The following is a 12,555-nucleotide window of genomic DNA, read 5'->3' on the forward strand; positions in this document are numbered from 1 at the left end:
TATGGTGTTCCAAAATATGTTACTAACGACAGAGCGTTAATCCCCAAAAGTAGTTGCTAACTTGGTTTAGCGATTCCCTGAGAATACAAGTTATTTCAAAGAAAAAGTGTCAACAATTAAGTTGGTGAGTTCATAAGTAGTTATTTGTGTAAATGTATGACATTCGAAAGTTCACGTTTGTTTTCTAGAAAACTCGATATTTTCTTATGAAATGAGTTATGAATCGTTGTTGTATGAAATGAATGTATTGAACCAGGAAAATCCTATATTTTCCTAAATGTGAGAAGCAGTCTTAAATGTCCAAGACTGTAACTTGTAAGCAAATATGTCATGCTTAAACTGATAACATATAGTTTTATTAGTGAACAAAACTATAAGAAGCTTGTAGTTGTATGTAAAAGCAACCGTAATATTACTTTTCCCGTAAAAACATAATACCATAATAATTGTCTATCCAGTGAGTTTTCATCACCGTACTATGATGGATTTGCCTGTAGCGACGTTCTTCAGGCATCGAAATGTTATGACACTTGTCACCCTTAACCTGCCGGTCCGGTTGTAGCTAACAGCCAGGGTACGAGATCATCAATCCCATATAGATCTATACACACTTATCACATTCTCCGGACGGGAGACTCTGGTTATAAAACATCACTTTCTAGTGGTACCTTGATAGGTATAATGAAGACGAATGTCGCACGGATTCTCAATTAAGTCTAGTATTTCAAATTGAATGTGTTATAGTTGAAATGGTTACCCTTGATATGATGTAATATGTAAATATATAAATAAAGCATATTTGTATTTATAAAACATAATGTATCCCAAGAGGGTAAAGTTGTGTTGTGAGATGTTTTGCATGTTCACATCTTCATATGATAGTTTTAACAACAATATGAAAAGTATAGCAAAAGATTGATGTTTTCACACGATTTTAGTCATGTGTTTACTTGTATTCCCCCCTCCCCCCCCCTCCCGTAAAAGTGTTTAAAAGCATTTAAAATCGTAGTGATAGGGGTATGAACTCACTTGGTAGAAATTACGTTTTGATGGAAACGATGCTTTATTCGGGCAACACTTCGACCGGAAACAAGTCGATTTCTCGAGAATCTCGAGGCTTTGAACTTCCGTCAAAGCTTGGATATGAAGTCATGGAGTCGGGGTAGTCTCCAAAGGGTAGAAAGTGAAAAAGTAGTGGAGAGAGATTGGAAAATTAGCCCATAAACCGGAGCCTTCGCATCCTTTATATAGGGCTAGAAGAGGCCTCGAACGCGGAGCGTTCTTGCGAAGAACGCTTTTTCCAAATGGATTATTTGTGAATAATGATTAACACAACTTTTTATCTGTTTTCAGTAAAAAAAAAGGAAGAATGTTGGTTCAAGCTTTATCCTAAAGGAAGCCTAACATAAATGGTCGTGCACATAAGGTATACTTTTTGACACCCAAACATTTTCTCTCTTCGCGTGAACAAAAGGCACACACAACCGAATATTAGGAATCAAAGTTCTCAATCTGTTTAGGGTGTAACAAAATAAGAGGAGTTATAACCTTTCATTGAATGCATTAAAGTGGAAATATTAAAATTTTAAATCATTGAATACTACAAATATATGTTCATACCATGTCTAAACACTAAGTGTCAAAATCTAGGATTGAATTGTCACCATTCCCTGTACTTGTCACAGTGTAATATGCAATTGGGACAATTCATAGATTAATCATCTTCCGTAGATGTTCTTAGGTAAATTCTATGTTAATAACAAACTATTGCATTTTGGAAAACACTATGAATTTGTTTAAGCATATTGCTTAATTTTAAGGAATCTTATTGATTGATTCATTCTTTGGATAGAACCAAGCAACATATTGAGAATGTTTAAATTGCTTCAAGAGTTCGGAGGAGATGTGTCACTAGGAATCATTAATATTGTTGAATCAAGAGAATGTAACATAAACTTTTACTATTTTCTTACTTTTCCTTCTTATGTAGGGTGAGGGGGAATCGTCAAGGTCTCATCCTTCATTCACAGGAACAGGGTTGAGAAAGAGAGGCTACATGGCTGGCATGAATAGAAAATAGATGCATTCGGCGAATTGGGGAATCTTCAAGGTCAATCGTGTGCAAGTCAATGAGCTATATCCTAGTTTTCCAGAAGAATTAAGATAATATATACCAGCCTCTACTGCAAAATTAAACACATTTGGAATTGTATATTTATCAAAATTAAATACTTTTCCATGTGTGCTGTTTCCCCATGATTCTTTTAAGCATAGTTATCAAAATTAAACACTTCTCGAATTGTGTGCTATTTCCTTATACCGGTATCTAGATTGGAGATAAAAGGAGTAGAGGCTTTAATTATCTCATATGCAACAACTATAGTAGCCAACCTAATTTGAATACAACAAAATGTCACCATAAACAAAAACTAAGAAGCAACACCCAAATGATGAGAGAAGAAGCAGCTCCAATAACTTTTTCACTCTTGCAATACTCTCAATGTAGAAAATACTTGACCCTCTCATTCCTAAACACTATACAAAACATTAAATGTAATTAAGTCGCCTGTTTAAGTCAAAAGCTAGATTGCCCAAAAAATTATTCTATTTAACTTCTTTGTGGGCAATTGAGGAGATCAAGAAACACAATGCCTTCGATCCTACATCAACAACCTACAAAACAAAGCAACCTCCATCTTCCTCATAATCACCATTTTTTCATCACTGTTAATAGTCGTTGAAGTTCTTTACTTTCTTTACTACATATGTTATTCGTTGGTAGTCAAATTCATGTTCTTGAACCCAAAGAACACCACAGCTATCAGAACTTTTATCGAACACTTGGCGTGTGTTCTTACAAACTCCACCTCAACCCAAAATCTCTTTGTTGAGGGACCCCATTTTCGATTCAAATCACCAAAACAAATACAATCCAATAAAATCAATATGAATTATGATTTGAGATTTAAAAAAAATCACGTAAAATATGCACCCAAAAACAGTATGGTTTTCACTTACGACAGAAATATCCATTGATTATCCACTATGAAGTTATAACTGAAACACCATTCTTACATCTCCATCCTCCACAATATGTATGTGTTTATGCGTAAAGATACAAAGAAGAATTAGACCCGGGAATTCAAACCTTTGTACGTACATTATCTAAGGGGGTGTTTGGATAGGAAAAAAAGAGGTGCTTATTGCTTATTCCCACAATAAGCTAATTTAAGTGTTTGGATAAAATCCAGCTTATTAGGCTAAATAAGCTAATTTTAATAAGCATTTCTTTCCATGCTTATTGCTTATTGCTTATTTCCACCACAAATAAGCTATAAGCAATAAGCTAAAAATCTAATCCAAACACCCCCTAAATGGGTTATACACATTTCCCCATATTTACATTAACAGTCCCTAGAAATATGTGTGTATGTCTACTTTAGCCCTAGACTTTTATTTTTAAGCCACATGGTCCTACATCAACATTTGAGCATAAATTTCAAGTACTTACATGGCATATAAAACTGGCTATATCAGTTATGGACGATCAAAAAAACAGGTCAGCATCCACTCTAAGCCTCTATTAAGCCGAAAAATAACTTCAGGGACCTTTTAAACTAATTCGAAAAACATTGTTACCCATAAGTGACATTAACCCTTGCAAAAATTGTATATTACTTTGTATGCATATGGTCATTTCCATGGATTTAATAGGTGGGCCACCAAGGACTAAAAATGTGATCAAATCGTTGGTTTAGGGATGGAAAAAGGTAAATGATGAAACTATTCGACCATATCCATGACAACATAAACCATATGGTTTATTTTTTTAGTGAACGTAGAGCTAGTTGTATGAGTATTTAACAGTTGAGCAATCTAGTTAGATGACCCAATTGACAAACAGTGTGACCAAATGTTTTTTTTTTTCGGCCTGAACAAGTAAAGTACCAAACTGTTGGACCAAATTTATAAAAGACAAAACACAGGGATGATTTTTGTAATTTACTCAACAAATAATTACTTGCAGAAGTAAAGGGAAAGTACCTCTACACCAAAACACCCGCTTTCAAAAAAAAATAAATAAAAAAAAATTTCAAAAGAAAGCAAAACGGTGTTTCTTTTTTTCTTTTTCGGGAAAGAACCTTGAAAGCCTCCGATCCCAACGCGTAAGAAAACCCCAACATTTTCGTTGTTTGTTTATAGTCTCTCGCCCTCTCCCTTCTTTTCATCGTGGACTCACCGTTTCCCTGTTGACTTACTGCTCATCTTTCTTGGTCTTTGTCTCTGTTCATTTTTCCTCTGTTATCGTTACTTCAGGTTTATGTAAACTCTCCTCATCCTTACAAGCTATTTTTGCTTGTCTAAGAATTTCACTTATCAATCACAGATCATTTGAATTTTCATAAACAGGTGATTAAAATTTTGTCTATTTCAGCTAATTTTTTTTAGTTTACATATCAGTTATATTGTTACAGTCCATTACGTTCTTGCTTGAAGTCAAGAATGATGTACAAAACTTTGCGCAGACTGGGAAATTCTCCGATTCTCAAAAATTCCTTCGTTAATCACTTTATATTTTGAGTTCATAAACACCATTTTTTTTACATTTGATTCTTTTTTTGAATGATGTTATCTGCTCCTTAATTGTACGCTAAACACTCAAAGCTTTAATATTCGATTCACATAATTCTAGATTGGCTGCTGATGTTCCCTTTGTTCAAAACCTGCTGATCTGTCAAAGCCAGAGTGTAAGACATCCAGGTGTTATTTTGCTTGAATCAATATTAGGATTTTGGTAGTGCATAGTCTAGATTCTGAAACAAATAAGTAATGCTCTCTCTGTTTGAAAATAAGCTGGATTAGGTTTGTGTTTGGAGGTACAAAACTGATAAGAGATTTCTTTGTAGATTTAAGTCATATGAATAACATTTGTCAGCTAAGCTTATGTCATTTGTTACTTAAATCATTCATACCTTCCGGTTTTGAGTGTTTCAACTTCTTCCACAAGTGCTTCTACTTCTGATACAGAAAATGGTCTTCTAATTCTACGTTGTGAAACTTCACATTTCTTGGTCAACTGATAGTGCTTCAGTTTTCACTTACAAGGATAGCATCAGAGCTTTGGAATCAGCCATTCCATCTTATGGCGATTCCGTTTGTAAGGGTATAATTTCTTGATTCTTATCAACTTGGTTTTAAGGGCATTTCAGTTATCAGGATCATTAGGGCATTTACGTCTTTTTCATAGACGAGAGATCGAGAGATCAAAAGTTGCAATTTTGTCAGGGTATAATGTCTTGCATAACAAACAGGGCCTTAAAGCATTAGAATTTCCACTCAATAGTTTTGTTAGGGAGTTCATAATCTTTCTTTAAAGTTACTTTACAGTATCTAGACGCCATCATCTTCCTTATTCTTCTGTATCCAGCCAGCACGTGACTGTGCCTGAAATGCCCTCATTTTGGTTCCATGGTGATTGAATTTTCATCATCATCATCATCATCATCATCTCTAATACCCATCATTACATATACCTTATGTCTTACGAAAGGGTAGATTTACACTACTATGTAAGTGAACTTCAGATGAATTTTATTTAGACAGTAATAGGATACTTATGTGGGTTTACCAAAATAAAATAGAGATGTTGTGCAACAAATGAACAGATTGGTTAGATATTTTCTTGCACCCCTGAAAAAAAAAAGAAAAAAAAACTCAATTCAGTTAAGTGAGCAGCTACTCTTTAAATAACTAAATAACTCACATGGCAATGTAATTTTTATTTTACATCAATACTTTGCTATTAGCAGATGAGATTTAAGTTGCATATTGTAATCGGTAATTTGCTATTGTGCAGAGGCATTTTGTATGGGTCCTGACATTTAAGCACCAGCACAAGTGAAGAAAGCCGGTGAAACCAACTTTCATAATTAATAACATGTGGAAGAGTTTGAGAGCTTACTGAGAAGTGTCATCAACCCGTAATTTATTATGGTCGTTCTATCTGATCTTCCAGAAGGATCTTCATCTTCTTCATCAACTCATGGTTATAGTTCATCAGCTCGTGTTCATACTCCATCCACTCATGGTCATAATTCATCAACTCATAATCATAGATATGATGTATTTTTAAGTTTTAGAGGTGTTGACACTCGTCATAGCTTCACTGATCACCTTCATAAGGCCCTCATTGATGCCAATATCAGTACCTTCTTGGATGATGAAGAGATTGAAACAGGGGAAGATCTGAAACCGGAACTGGAGAGTGCGATTAAGGCATCTCGGGCTTCTATTATCATCTTGTCTAAGAATTATGCTTCTTCAACATGGTGCCTGGATGAATTGGTGTTGATCCTTGAGCAGCGTATGACATCCAACCATATCATTGTCCCAATATTTTATCATGTGGAGCCCACCCATGTCAGGAAGCAACAAAGTAGCTTTGGAGATGCAATGGCTAAGCATAAACGGACAATGGAGGCAGAGATAAATGCGGATAAAAGAAGTCAATTAGCTCAAAAGATGAACCGATGGAATAAAGCGCTTACACAAGTTGCTGATTTAAAAGGGAATGACATAAATGGCAGGTAACCACTTTCTTACCCTTATTCATCTCCCAATGCATTTCAATAAGTTTTTTCTAAATCATTAAATAGACATATATCTGATGTATTATGATATATAGAAGATGCACATAATTGAAGATAAGTTTCCAAATATGTGATCTCCTAAACCAGTTCATATAGATGGGTTAGCCATTCTCATAATTTTCACATGTTTGTTATGCATTTTGTATTTTAGATGAAGTTAGTGCATTTAGATGAACCATCTCCTGGATTTTTACATGCTTTTTATTTAAAAACCAAAGTTTGATGAGTTTGCTATGCATTTACCGTTAATTATACCATACTACCTTCAAATCCCGGCTTTTATGATAAATAATTGCTTTTAGGTGTATGTAGTAAAAGATAGCCTATAACTATTTCATGGCATTTTGTTCAAATCTATGTAAACACCCACATCGATGGTTAAGTTTGATAGTCTTGTAGAAACATAGTGAATTTTGGTGGCCTGTTAGTGGAATCTTGTATTTCATTGGTTGCTTTGGTTATACCATAATCAAATCTTTATGACCAATCATTAGCAAAATCTTGTATTTCATGTCATTTTGTTCAGATTGATGCAAACCAATTAATAATAACAGCTATGATATAATCTTAGTTTGGATCTTTGAATAAGTTAAATCTCACAATCTGGTTCATTAGTTTTGTAGATTGTGTTTTGAAGTTCTTATATAATCAAGTTTCAGGTTAGAGACGGAGTTTATTGAAGAAATTGTGAAGGACATCCACTGTAGATTACATGTGCACTTAAGGAGTGTTGGACCACAACTTATTGGGATGAATTATCATATTAACTTTGTAACTTCATGGTTAAAAGATGGATCCTCACATACAGTAGACATACTTACTATTTATGGTATAGGTGGGATCGGGAAGACATCTTTAGCCAGACATGTATATGGGCTATATTCTCATGAATTCCACAGAAGCAGCTATATTGAAGATATCACTAGAAAATGTGGGGGAAAGTTTAATGGGTTACTTGATTTACAAGAAAAACTCTGCAATGACATTTCAAAAACAAGTTCAATTAAAGTTCATGATGTTTCGGTATACACCACAAAGATACAGAATGCACTAGCCCTTAAAAGGGTGTTTCTATTTCTTGATGATATCAATACTCTTGTTCAGTTGGATGCATTACTTGGAAGCAAAGGTTTTCATCCTGGAAGCAAAATTATAATTACAACAAAAGACAGTTGGTTGACTGAGAGTTGTGCTTTATTCAAAACAAACATTAAACCCAAGCATGAAAGGCATTTACTTCAAGGCTTAGGTTATAGTGCATCGCTACAACTTTTGAGTTCTCATGCATTCGTGTGCAACCAACCCAAGGCGGGATATGAAGAGGTGTCTGATAAACTTGTTAAGTATTGTGAAGGACATCCATTGGCTCTTGAAGTTTTGGGAAAGTCTCTGCATAATCGAGATGTAGCTTATTGGGAAGGGTGCATCGAAGGGTTAAAGAAAGAAATTAGTTCCCCTATAAATAATGTTTTAAAAATGAGTTTCGACACCTTACCATCCAAAAATAATAAGGACTTGTTTAAGTATATTGCTTGTTTTTTGTTGGAATAGATAGAGATGTCACCGAAACAATACTAGAGGCATGTGATATAAACACAAGATCCGGGATCATGAATCTCATTGACAGATGTCTTCTTAGTATTGGATGGAATAGTGAATTGAAGATGCATCAGTTGGTTCAAGAGCTGGGAAGATTCGAAGTACGTCAAGAGTCACTTGACAAACCATGGAAGCGAAGTCAAATATGGTGTCATAAGGAGTCATTCAAAGTGTTGAAACAAAAAAAGGTGAGAGCTTATGTATACTTGTTGGTAGTGTGCATATTCAAATTACATTTTATTATTCATTTTTATTTTTGGCCATCTGTTTCTTCTTAGGGTAAGGGAAATCTTCTAGGCCTTACCCTTGACATGCGCATGCTTGAGAAAGAGAAGTTGGGTATATCATATGAGCTAAAAACAGATGCATTAAGTAACATGGATAATTTGATGCTACTGCAACTCAATTATGTGCACATGAATGGGTCTTTTGCAAACTTCCCAGAGGAATTAAGAGGTTTGTGTATGCATGGTTCCATTTAAAGTCTATACCTTTAGACTTACCGATGATGAATTTGGTTGCTCTTGACATGTCATATAGCAATATCGAATCATTTGTCGGTTGTTATAATAATCCACAACGGCTTGAAAAGAGGCAAAAGGTAACTTATCTTCATTTATTATTCGTCTGTGCTGAGTTGATGGAATTCTCAACTGTTCTATCTTATTTCCATTTCTGTAGTTGGATGGATCGTGCTTAAAAGACAAAAGGTTGCTTGGATCATTAAAGATTCTTAATTTAAGCTTCTGTAAACAACTCCGTAGTCTTGGTGATTTTGACCAACTTCCTGCACTTGAGAAGTTAATAGTTAGAAACTGCATTGGTTTGCTCGATGTTTGTGAATCAATTGAGCAATGTGCTGAACTTGTCTTCATCGATCTGAGCTACTGCAAGAAGCTTGAAAAACTTCCAAGAAATGTAGGCATGTTGAAGAATGTTAAAACAATGTTGCTAGATGGTTGTAGTCCTGGTGGATCTCGAATCCAGAGGGCTAGCAACATTGACATAAATACAAGAACCTCTTCCTCTTCCTTTATGGTTGGTATACCAAGTGATTTGAAGTTCTTTGTAATTTATTTACCAAGGTCTTTAGTAAGTTTGTCAGTTGCAAATAGTAATATGTCCACTAAATCCTTTCCCATGGACTTGAGTTGCCTATCCATGTTAAAGGAATTATATTTAGATGGCAATCCTATGAATTCCATGCCCAGTTGTGTGAGAACCCTTCCTAGGCTTGAGATACTTAGTATGGAGAATTGTAGAAAGTTAAAGTCAGTTGAGCATCCTCCACGAACACTAAAAAGGTTGCTCTTTTATGTTAATGGGGATCTTCAAGGAAAAGTCGTATTTGATCCAGAGATGTCCCCACTACAGTTATCATCAACGGTGTCGGTTTCTGCAGCTTTCTCATATGAAATTGAAGGCATTGTGAAAATCCAACCAATGGTATGTGTTGAGGAAGAGGTATTACGTAGCTTGGGCTGGAGTAATTTAGACTTTCTTAACCAAAGGCACTTGGGAGCTTATTCTTGGGAATCTGGAACCCAGGTTTTTTTAGTTAATTGTTTGTCTCTATATGAATATGTATAATATAATTATTATGGTGATTAATTAAGGTGATTGTATTTTGCAGATGATTTATGAATTTGGAATATTCAGCACAATGTATGAGGCGCAGGAGATGCCGAGTTGGTTTAGGCATAGAAGTGTGGGGCCATCAATATCATTTACCATTCCATCATCATCATCATCATCATCATCATCATCATTGTCATCATCTCCAAACAACCTCCTAAAAGGACTCAACTTCTGCTTCTCTGCTGACAAATTGAGACCTGCAGTTCCATATGGTTGGTTCCATTGGTCACCGGTGATGGCAATTACTAATATAACAAAGAACCACACGTGGATATACAAACGTTACAAAGACAGTTATTGTTTTGATCGAAAGTGTTGGGTGTTGTTAAGTCATTGGATGTTTGGGATGAATGAGATGGAGGCTGGTGATCATGTTACTATTTTTGTTACACTGCCATATAATGAATGTGTAAAGGAGTGTGGGGTGAGTCTTGTGTATGATGATGGAGAGAAGAAGGATGAGGAAGAAGATGTGTTGGGTTATTACAAGTCATGGAATCATATAATTGGTGGAGATCTCTCTCCTTTTAAGACAACTACAGGACAATACGTCTTATACTACTGGCGGTTTTTTGATTATGGCGTTACATTGTATCAATATTATCGTAAATTTGTTCCGGACGGCCCCCACTTTCAAGGTAGATGTGATTTTTGTTAAATAGATGGATAACGACCCATTTATTTTAGCAGATGGATCATAACTTAAATCTTTTAAACAAATGGATCATATGACCAAAATCCTCTCATTTTATTGATCTATAAGATAGTATTTTTTTTATAAAATATAAAAAATAAAAGTTGCACTTTTAATTTATGAAATGAATAAACCCAAAACATCGATTAGTCTAGTCTACACCAGGAGGTCCAGGAAGCCCATCAAATTAGTTGGGATCAAGTCCAGTGCTTTTTGGTTGGGTATGGTGTGCTGGCATCCATTTTACCCTACCCTAAGGAGTATTTAAGCTTTTCATTTTCTAGAAGATTGTTAGCTAAGAAAATTGTAGTAGCAAACATGACTGGAGAGGCCCTTAATTCCTCTGAAAGAATGGGAAAACCCTAATAAATCATTCAATCAGTTAGTTGTTTCTGGTTGTGAATTTCCTGCTTATTCTCTTTACTTTGTGTGGGAGCTTATAAGTACAATCAATTGATCTAGGCTTTTGATCTGTTGTATCACATAAATACATACGACTACTTTGTCCAGGTGGATTGTTTGTGAATAATGATTAACACGACTTTTTTTTTTTTTTTTTATCTATTTTCAGCACAAACAGAAAAGTGTTGGTTCAGAGCTTTCTCCCAGGGAATCCTTGCATAATTGGAGGTGCAAATGAGGTATACCTTTTGACACCCAAACCCTTTCTCGCTTCACATGACCAAAAGGCATACAAAATAAAATATTAGGAATCAAAGTTCTCAATTGGATTAGGATCTAATAATAATAAGAGGAGTTATAACATTGCAATGAACGCTTGAAAATGCAAACATTAAAATTTATAATCATTGAGTACTGTTATGAATTTCAGTTCATACCATGTCTAGACACAATGGGTCAAAATCTAGCTAGGATCAAATTCTCACCATTCCCTGTACTTGTTATGCAATCGAGTTTAGTAGATGTTGTTCTTGGGCAAATTCTATGTTAATAACAAACTATTGAACTTTGGAAAACAATATGAAATTGTTTAAGAATATTGCTTGATTTTAAGGAATCTTCTTGATAGATGCCTTTTTTTAGGATAGGACCAAGCAACGTGTTCAGAATGCATAAATTCCTTCAAGAGTTTGGAAGAGATGTATCACTAGGAGTCATTAATTCTGTTGAATCAAGAAAATGTAACATAATATTTACACTTCCAGGTAACTATCTGTTTTCATAGCATTTTGTATTATATCTTGTATACTTACATAACTTTTATTTTTGTTTTTTTACTTTTCCTTTATTTGTAGGGTGAGAAGGAATCTTCAAGGTCTCGTCCTTCACATGAAAATGCTTGAAAAATAGTTTGATTCATTTGAAAATAGATTCATTCGGAAAATGGGTAACCTAATGCTATTGCAACTCAATGGTCTGCAATTGAATGAGTTATATCCTACTGCAGCTCAATCGTGTGCACCTCAATGACTTACTTTTATCCATACCTTTCCAGAAGTGTTAACATAATATATACTAGCCTCTGTTGAAAAGACTAAACAAATTTCAAATTGTATGTTATTTCCCCATAATTCTTTTAAGCATAGTTGTCAAAATTAAGCACTTCTCGATTGTGTGCTATTTCCTCATAATTTGAACTGAAATCTTGGTATCAATCATTCCCTAATCAACAATTTCCATCAGTCTATGGGCTAAAAATCTCAAATCCTTTTTGGGATTCTATAATTTATTTTGGTACTATCTAAAAATTCGCACACTACACCATAATATCCTTTTTAGGCTCCGATTCTGAAAGATGAGAATTCTCTTATCATTTGTTTTTTGATTTTAGAAGCAACATCTTTAGGTCACCCCTTTTTCTTCACAACACGGAACAGGATACTATCACAGATTAATTTATATTTCTTTTATTTACTATCCTATTTATCTTCATATTTACATTATGTTGTTGCCTAAAGAATATCATATTCTCATTTGTTTTTATTTTCCATCCCATCTTGATAACCTATGAAG

The 12,555-nt window shown here is 34.6% G+C and overlaps 1 protein-coding gene across 5 annotated transcripts; it reads left to right on the forward strand.

The window, feature by feature from the left end:
• The first annotated feature begins 4,112 nt into the window (after positions 1-4,112).
• LOC111895051 (disease resistance protein RPV1) lies at positions 4,113-12,137 on the forward strand. Of its 5 annotated transcripts, none has more exons than XM_042902678.2 (7): positions 4,113-4,410; positions 4,694-5,164; positions 5,858-6,587; positions 7,304-8,437; positions 8,528-8,705; positions 8,790-8,850; positions 8,931-9,006. In XM_042902678.2, exons 3-4 carry the CDS (start codon positions 5,992-5,994, stop codon positions 8,199-8,201), a joined length of 1,494 nt encoding a protein of 497 aa, XP_042758612.1. In that variant the 5' UTR covers positions 4,113-4,410; positions 4,694-5,164; positions 5,858-5,991; the 3' UTR covers positions 8,202-8,437; positions 8,528-8,705; positions 8,790-8,850; positions 8,931-9,006. The 5 variants fall into 5 exon arrangements, with proteins under 5 accessions (XP_042758612.1, XP_042758611.1, XP_023746934.1 ...); XM_023891165.3 differs by lacking the exons at positions 4,113-4,410; positions 4,694-5,164; positions 5,858-6,587 and adding exons at positions 9,883-10,525; positions 11,153-11,222; positions 11,626-11,747; positions 11,838-12,137 and having other exon boundaries at positions 8,210-8,437; positions 8,528-8,850; positions 8,931-9,797; XM_042902677.2 differs by lacking the exon at positions 4,694-5,164.
• The last annotated feature ends 418 nt before the right edge of the window (positions 12,138-12,555 follow it).

Source organism: Lactuca sativa, chromosome 1 (assembly GCF_002870075.4).
Source record: "Lactuca sativa cultivar Salinas chromosome 1, Lsat_Salinas_v11, whole genome shotgun sequence".
Lineage (NCBI taxonomy): Eukaryota > Viridiplantae > Streptophyta > Magnoliopsida > Asterales > Asteraceae > Lactuca > Lactuca sativa.